This window comes from Scardinius erythrophthalmus, assembly GCF_964197995.2.
Source record: "Scardinius erythrophthalmus genome assembly, chromosome: 7".
NCBI lineage: Eukaryota > Metazoa > Chordata > Actinopteri > Cypriniformes > Leuciscidae > Scardinius > Scardinius erythrophthalmus.
In genome coordinates this window covers 9762984-9771391 of record NC_138227.1, presented here as the reverse complement: position 1 = coordinate 9771391, position 8408 = coordinate 9762984, and the positions used below count along the sequence as shown (strand labels likewise).

At 39.5% G+C, this 8408-nt stretch overlaps 1 protein-coding gene across 2 annotated transcripts in view; it reads left to right on the top strand.

Annotated features, from left to right (window-relative positions):
- Positions 1-140: 140 nt before the first annotated feature.
- pxylp1 (2-phosphoxylose phosphatase 1) overlaps positions 141-8408 on the top strand; it is a 16430-nt gene continuing 8162 nt past the window's right edge. Inside the window, exons 1-2 of one of the 2 annotated variants that reach the window (XM_081370376.1) lie at positions 141-318; positions 3091-3228. In XM_081370376.1, the coding sequence (XP_081226502.1) occupies positions 3150-3228 (79 nt within the window). In that variant the 5' untranslated portion in view covers positions 141-318; positions 3091-3149. The remainder of the gene's footprint in view (positions 319-3090; positions 3229-8408) is intronic. The other variant, XM_081370378.1, reaches the window with a different exon arrangement.

Below are 8408 nucleotides of genomic sequence, written 5' to 3'. Positions count from 1 at the left end.
AGAGAGAGAGAGAGAGTCATGTATATATCATTTATATGGTTATCATTCATATTAGCTATCGAGTCAAAGTAGCCTACCATGCCATCACATAACATACCATGGTAACAACGTTTTGACCATCTATGACCAGCAGAGGGAGCAGTAAAACTCAACAATAAATGTCTGATACACACACACACACACACACACAGAGGGTTTGTTGTTAGAGGAGCCGCAGAGAGGCTCACAGCAGGGCTGAGTCTGGTCGTTCTTTTGGACTGATGGATTATCGTTCTGATCGACTCCTCTGAACGGAATATTTGGGCTCTGTTCGGTCAGGTAAAGCGGGTTTCCCTCTTCTCGTGTCGTGACGTGTCTGTAAGTGTGTTTGATCTGTTGCTTTGCTTATCTTACTGAACGCGATGCTTCCAGAATCATTATTCCTTTTGCACTTTTCCATACGCATTCTTCTCGGTTTCCCTTTGCGCGATTTCTGAAGACTCCTTTAAGATCATAAACTGATCATCTTCACTCGCACTAGACGACAGATGGACATTATTTGAAGGAAAAAGTGTGGTTCCTGCATTCTCGGAGTTCAAGATGCCAACACTTTCAGACTGAGACATTTATTGCTAAAAATGCGTTATCATAGGCGAGCTGTCATCTAATATACTTCTCCATATATGTCATACCTATAGGTTTGAGTAGATGCCAAATAACATGGGCTTTGTTTTCTCAATATCAAGATTATAGGTTAAATTTAACTTGTGTAGCCTATATGTTTACAGTATGGCACAGTCTATAATATTTAAAAAAATATTGTACAGAAGTTAGATTAAAACACTTGTCAAGTTCTGAGAAATGCAACATATGAATTCTTGTTTGGTTTCAGTGTTGTAAGTTATTCTAAAAGTATACTATAAAAGTAATTAATTACTAGTTACTAATTACATCTTAAACAATGTAATTAGATTACTGTACTGATTACTCTCTATAAATATTAATACAATTGCATAAATTATTCTTAAACTGACTAAAGTGTGTAAAGGGAGAAGGTTACATAAAAAACGTAGGGCCTACATTTTAACATTACATTTTGATGTTAAATTCACTATTGTTTTATATAAATTGTTGTATAGTAGGCTATAGCCTACAATATTTAATGCAATTAGCCTACATCAGAAGCATCTGTAATTATATTACAGAAAAATTTCGAGGAATCCCTTTACTTTTTCACGGGCAAAGTAATTAAATTACAGTAATTAGATTACGTTTGGTCTATACATTAAAAAAAAAAAAAATCAAGAAAGTGGTATAATCACAAAGGCAAAAAGTACCAAAATAATACACGAGTGTAGACATCTCAATAATTTATATATATATTTTAAGGAGTTAAAATAAATATGAATTTTTGAGTCAAGAATATCACTTTTTTTAACGAACTTGATGACCTTGAGACACTGTAAGGAGGGTCTTGTTTGATAGTTCTTGTCACATGACACAATGGCTCCTTTTATTTCAGTGACTGAAAACATGTGGGCTATTCAAGTCATTCTCTGTATGAGTTTCATTTTTGTATAGTTTTAGCCTTCACTAATTCATTCAGATAATCCTGTGATGTGACACATTTTGAAAGTATGAATATTTCATGCCCTCTCTACTTTAAAACGAGGTCATAAAAGTGCATGAATAATAATTACACAAAAATTAAACTAGTTTTAGATGGAGAATGGCATGTCTCACTGCAAGAGACTGCTGACAGTGTTTGTCATTAGAGTCACAGGGGTTTGCAGTTTTATTTCAAGAACAAAAAAAAAGGTGTTAAGGTGTTAAACCCAAGCTGCAACTGAAAACTTGTAATACTTCAGATATCAATGCATACTTGTTTTCATGTCCGCTGCAGACGATTGAAGGGTGTAGTAGTCAAGGAAGTGTGGTTCAGTGCTCTCATTATGTGGCCTCTGGCGGCTTTAAACATCTGCTCAGTTCATCAGCTGTGTGTGTTTGTGTGTGTACTTTAGATATGGTCAAAAAGCTTTTTGCAGGAATGAAGTTAAAAGCACAACTATTATCTGTATTTAGAGTTAATAACAGTTTCTGCTTCTGTGTGACTGGGGTAAATTACATGTTACTTGCTGGTGCTGTGTGTACTGTGTAGTGTTGTCAGTTTGTGTTTCAACAGACTTTGGTTGTCCTACATGGCATGTTTTTGCTGCAATATATTTATAAAAGGGAAACCAGCACTGTGTTAAAGGGATAGTTCACCCAGAAATAAAAATTCTGTCAGTAATTACCCACCCTCATGTTGTTCCAACCCCGTAAGAATTTCGTTCACCTTCGGAACACAAATGAAAATATTTTTGATTAAATCTGAGAGCTGTCTCACTCCTCCATAGGCTTCTATGTTATTGAAACTTGCCAGCCCAGAAAGTTAGTAAAGACAATGTTTAAAAAAATAAGTGACTACAGTGGCTCAGCCATAAGTTTATCAAGCGACGAAAATACTTTTTGTGCGAAAAACCCCCCAACTTTATTCAACTATTGATTTTCTTCTGTGTAGGCCTCTGACGTGAGTTCACGTAGTGTAACAGCGCAGCGCAGCGTCAGAACGTAGGCTCACTATTGGCCGACGCTGGTCATGTGTGTGTAATGTGTGTGTGTGACGTACAACACAGAAGCGCTGTGACTCACGTCAGAGGCCCACACAGAAGAAAATCAATAGTTGAATAAAGGTTGTTTTTTTTTTTTCTCGTCTCTTGATAAACTTATGGTTGAGCCACTGTAGTCACTTGGACAATTTTAAACATTGTCTTTACTATCTTTCTGGGCCAGCAAGTTTTAATAACATATAGCCTAAGCCTATGGAGGAGTGATCCAGCTCTCAGATTTCATCAAAAATATCTTAAATTGTGTTCTGAAGATGAACGAAAGTCTTACGGGGTTGGAACAACATGAGGGTGAGTAATTACTGACAGAATTTTAATTTTTGGTTGAACTAACCCTTTAAGCAATGCAATTGTTATTGTTAATTGTTAAGCAATGCAACTCCTAGTAATGTTGTGTTATTTGTATGTGTGCTATATTAAGTTTCTGTTGCTCTTGATTTCTCAGGTGACTGGAAGCTGTGCATGTATGGCTGATGGACAGGTGTCTGAACCAATCACAGGACAATGCTGGCAAGGAGCCGTTTCATCGTGGTGCTGGTGGTGGGTGCGCTGCTGGCGGTGCTGAGTTTCAGCTTGCAGTATTGTAAGTGTGTGAACCACAATGAATGATTTCACTCACGTTTCCTCTGTATGAGCTTACAGCTATTCATTCATACTCTAATGTTTCCCTGGGGACTGCGGTGTATGTATGTTTAGTGTGTCAGGTGGGAATTTAACCTCCGCTGGATTGTATTTACATTCTTGGGATGTGCCTGTGTGTGTGTGTGTGTGTGTGTGTGTGTGTGTGTGTGTGTGTGTGTGTGTGTGTGTGTGTTTTGTAATTCCAGTGGGAATATGGTCTCAATTAGACCGCATTCAACACTCTAAACAAAGCCATTTCCCTTGAAGTGCTACATTATGGATTTTTTTCCTGTTTCAGTAGAACACAATTTAAGTGATAATTTTTTAATTAGCCAATAAAACAAATAAAAAAGACAAAGCGTGTCTATTACAAAATCGTACGGTGGTACATTATGGAAATACCATTATACTTTGGTTGAATACCATGGTATTAACATGCTAGGTGTCACAATCACCAGCTGCCTCTCCTGGACTACGATTGTTGATTATCCTTTCAATAAACTACTCTAACTAAAGTGTCAGAGCAGTTTCATGACAGAAGACATGGTTGGATCCAGCAAAGGAAGTTCGGTTCCTACGTCAATGTACCCATACCATAAAGGTCTATACTGAACAGTTCAGTGTTCTCGCCAACCGGCTAAGCTGAAAGATACTGTTTTTAAGGACTTGTATTGTCATGGCTTAGCTGAGCCCATAAAATCATGTATGCCTAGAGGAAATAACGAACTGACTCTAGAACAATAGAGTCAGTTCGTATGTTTTGCTGCTGGTTAAGGGGAGGTTGAGGAGGGCTATTCCCCTCCTCTATGTGGCCACCAGAGCTTGGCCCATCACAGTCTCCAGTACTTCCAGCTTTGATGGTGGCAAATCAAGTTCTCTCAGCCCTTCCCAATCCGGTATTCCCAAAACCAGGGCCTCTTCACAACATGGCTGCCACACCAGAGTCTTCAGGTGGTCTTCGGCCCCACCTGCTCCATCGTGGGGATCTTTAGTCCCGTCCGCTCGGCTGTGGCAGTCATTTGCTCTGCAGTGGGGGTCTTCAGTCCCGTCTACACTGCCTTGGTGGTCATCTGCTCCACCATTGGGAATTAAGCCTTGCCTGCCCAGGACACTTGCACTGCCTGCTGGCCTCGTACACTACCTCCGTCTCCAGTCCTTCCTCCACTCCATGGACCTGGCCCTCCATCCCACCCTCGGGTCCGCCTCTGGATTTCTCTGTTAGCCTGTGCCTTGGACTCTGTCATTGTTTGGACTGTGCTATTGACATCTTGCCTGTTTTGGACTACGATTGTGGATTATCCTTTCAATTATCCTGTGTGTCAGAGCAGTTTCATGACACTAGGCCACCATGAACACCCTCAATATTAAAATTTTTGGTCAATCACTATGGGTTTTTCAATAACAAATTCTTAAACTTCTATAAAAAGGTACTGTGGTGTTACTTTGAAATATACTATGGTGCTTAAATTCACTCCAGGGTACTTGATGGTGCATGCCCAACAAACAAACGTGTAATTTAGCATTCTGGGAACCACTAATCTAAGATCCTTTCTTCCACTGTACAGAAGAAAGCATCAATGACATGGCTTATGCCTGATGCACTGCTGTGCTCAGAAATATGTCAAACAATTCTGAAGTCGCAATAAAGTGGAAGTAGCGACAAATATTTTCTTACGTATTGTGACATACAACCAAGTGTAACAGATTATCGGAAAAGAAAAAATCTAGGACGAGGACTTGGTTCTATGCATCGGTTGTTGATTGGATGTTGAGGATGTTAAAAGTGGAGGCAGATAAATGCAAGATTGCAAGGGCAGGGTTAAAACTGACTAAATGATTGGAGAAGTCCTGCATACATCACCAGATAGAAGTGTGCTGTTTTCATTGGAAGGTCCAGTTATGACATAACATAATAAGGATTGATTAATCCTTTCCCTGCCAAATTGGAATTTTCCATAATTTATGACGCAACACTTTCCCGCCAATGACGTAATTTTCCTTCATTAACGACACAACACTTCTCTGACATTGATGGAATTGGGGGCGCTATCAGGCATCTTCTGAAATAGTACATAATTTCCAGATCAAACACAGGCGAAGAAGAAGCAGAAACAAACGATAGAAGCATTGCTTACACACATGTAAAATAATGTGATCATAAAACATTAAACGGCATATAAATCAAAACTGCCTGACGTTACTGAATAAAATGTCGACCCAGGTAAGGTTAATGACTGTGAAGCTTTGGGGGTGTTGATGGACTCAATCTACTCCATCTATGTTTTGATTATCGTTCCCAATCCGATCTGGACGTAGTGTTTGACAAAAATGCGATTTTCTCAGTATTTTGTTCAAAATGTTGCTTTTTTATGAAACGTACCCACATTCAAGTGTTGATAAAAAAGAATGCACAAAGCCTTTTTAAGCAGTCTCTCATTCTCTCATTCTTTTAACATATTGCATGTTCAGATATTAATACAACTAGATATTATGGGGGTCTTGACATTTTTGTGAAAATGATCAAAAATGCTGTTGCTGGCTGGCATCTTAAAAAAAAAATGCTGGTGTGGAAAGAGTTAAACAATTCAAGTTCAAAACAACACAATTTAAATTGCTTGCGATATGATTTAGAACATGCATTTAGAAAATAGATGAATTTTAGGTGAATAGGTGAATTTTCATTTCATGCTGACTTAAATAAGACAAGCACAGACTCTCTCTGACCACATTTACATGAGCTTGTTAACCCAGCATAAGTTAGGGGCCGCCAGCTGACACATGGATGATACTTTACAGACGGTTGGTTTAGACAGTCTAAATGCAGTCCTTGGAATCATATCATGTTTACATGATTTATTTTTAAGACTAGAAACCGAGCAGTCAAAAAACCTGGAAGTCCCAAAGCCATTAGTGAGAATATGATTTGCAGAAGAGAAATGTTTATGTATTTTTATAATATAAGGGTCAGTTAGATTGGCTTTTTGAGACAGATTATTCCCAGATTAGACCCCAGTGTCCCATGTCCTTGACTGAAAATCCTCTTTCGCCGAGGACTGCGGTTATCTGTATCTTAGAAACCAGCCCTGCAGATTAAACATTTCATGTCACACTGACAGCTACAGGGAAATCCTGCTAATTTAGTCGTTTAACAGCACAGATGGTAAGAATTTGCAAAGCCAACTCAAATGAAACCAAACATGACATTTTTTTGGATGAGGTAAGTAGGGATTGGTCAGTGATACTCTTAATATCCGCCCTCTGCATCCCACATCCAATCACAGCTCAGTCTGAGCAACAGGATCTACCTGGCCATTAAACGAGAACCAAGTTTTTGTTGCGTTCAGACATGAAGGAGTCGGCCTTTTACATGCTTTAAGGCCCGTTCACACCAAGGACGATAACTATAAAGATAACGATAAAGATATAATTCTAAAAATCGTTCTCCATATTAAAGAATAACAGAGTTCACACCACAACTATAACGATAAAGATATGAGGAACGATATCGTTGGGATCACTTTCAGAACGATTTTTTTTTCAGCTGTCAAACGATAAAACACTGACAGTCAATCAGAATCCATTCTAATTTAAAGGTCTCGCGCATTTAAAATGGGGCGCGCGCGCGCGTGCTTAGAATAAAAAGACCGTTATCGTTCGTTGGTGTGGACGCATAGTTATCTTTGTCGTTATCTTTATAGTTATCGTGCTTGGTGTGAACGGGCCTTACAGTCTCTCTCTGTTCTTAAGTGTGTGTTCACACTTGGCAGGTTTGGTTAGATTAAAACAAATTCTGGTGCGATTGCTCTGTTAGTGGTTCATTTAAATAACTGAACGCTGCCATCTGATCCCAGTCCAAACAAGCAGACCGAGAGTCGAGCTGAAAAGATGGGTCTGAAAGATGGGTATTGTTCCACTTCCAAACGAACTCTGGTGCGGTTCGACTGAAATATGAACGCACCACGGACCAAAGACATCCAAAGACATCCAAACAAAGGACATGATGTCACAAGATGAGAGCCTAAAAAGGACAGAATTCTCAAGCATTCATGTTTTTTCCGGTCATAGTCTCAGTGTTGCCCATCACAGTTCGGTACAGGCATCAGAACAGTGTCTCCCCGCAGCAGATCTATGTTTGTGTGTGTGACGGAGAAGGATTCCTGCCACTGTTTTTTCTCCTTCACACATTTTATAAGCTTTTCACAAGTTCTCAGCTGGTCAAAATACTATCATATGCAGGCTATGCACATACAGCGAGGACCTTTAGCTTAGCACACAGCGCGTTGTTTTGGATGTTTGGTAAGTTTTGTCTCAAAATAGGTAGTACGTAATTAGCGAACCAGCGAACCAGGACTAAATGTTTTTATTTGGTCTGGACCAAACGAACCAAGCGAACTGAAGTGTGAACACACCCTAAACCATTTCACTGTCTTTTTACCATTTTGAGCATCCACCTTGAGACCAGTTGCTTAAAACTCATTACAAAAACAGCTCATAAAAGAGTTATCTATAATGCAATGTCGTTTAAAGTGACAGTTTTTGTTCTGATATGGGTTGCTCTAATGCTGATTATGTTTGTCATCCTTACTGTCATTCTGCCTTCCTCACGTTGCCTGTTTCTTTCACCCTGTGTGAGGTCATTACTAATTCATTCCCTCCTTTGTGGTTTCTCCAACATGAGCCGAAAGCTGTCTGAATGTAGGACAGAACCGAGTCTTAAATTATCCTCTCTCTCCTCTCTCTCTCTTTACTTCAGTTCACTCAAGCATGACTGATGCAGTTTTAAAGAAAGAGGCTCCAGGTCTGTAGACTAACAAGCAGACGGAGAGAAAGAAGCTATACATTGAAAATGAGAAAGAGAGAAGTGAAAGATGAAAGAGGACCGGTTCTCATCCTGGTTAATTGTAGGTTTCTGTCAGCATTGCTTCATCGCTGAAGTGCACATTGCCAACACACACACACAATATCAGCCCAATGGCCTTGAACAGCAGTATAAACACTGTCTGTCCTGTTTGATTTGCGTCTATTGTATTTGTGTTTTAGGTGTGTGTGATTTTTCTTGTACACTATACTCAGCTACAAAGAGCTCTTTGTGTGGCCGGCCTCTACACAGAGCTGTCCTGTGATTGGCTGAGAGTTTGGAGC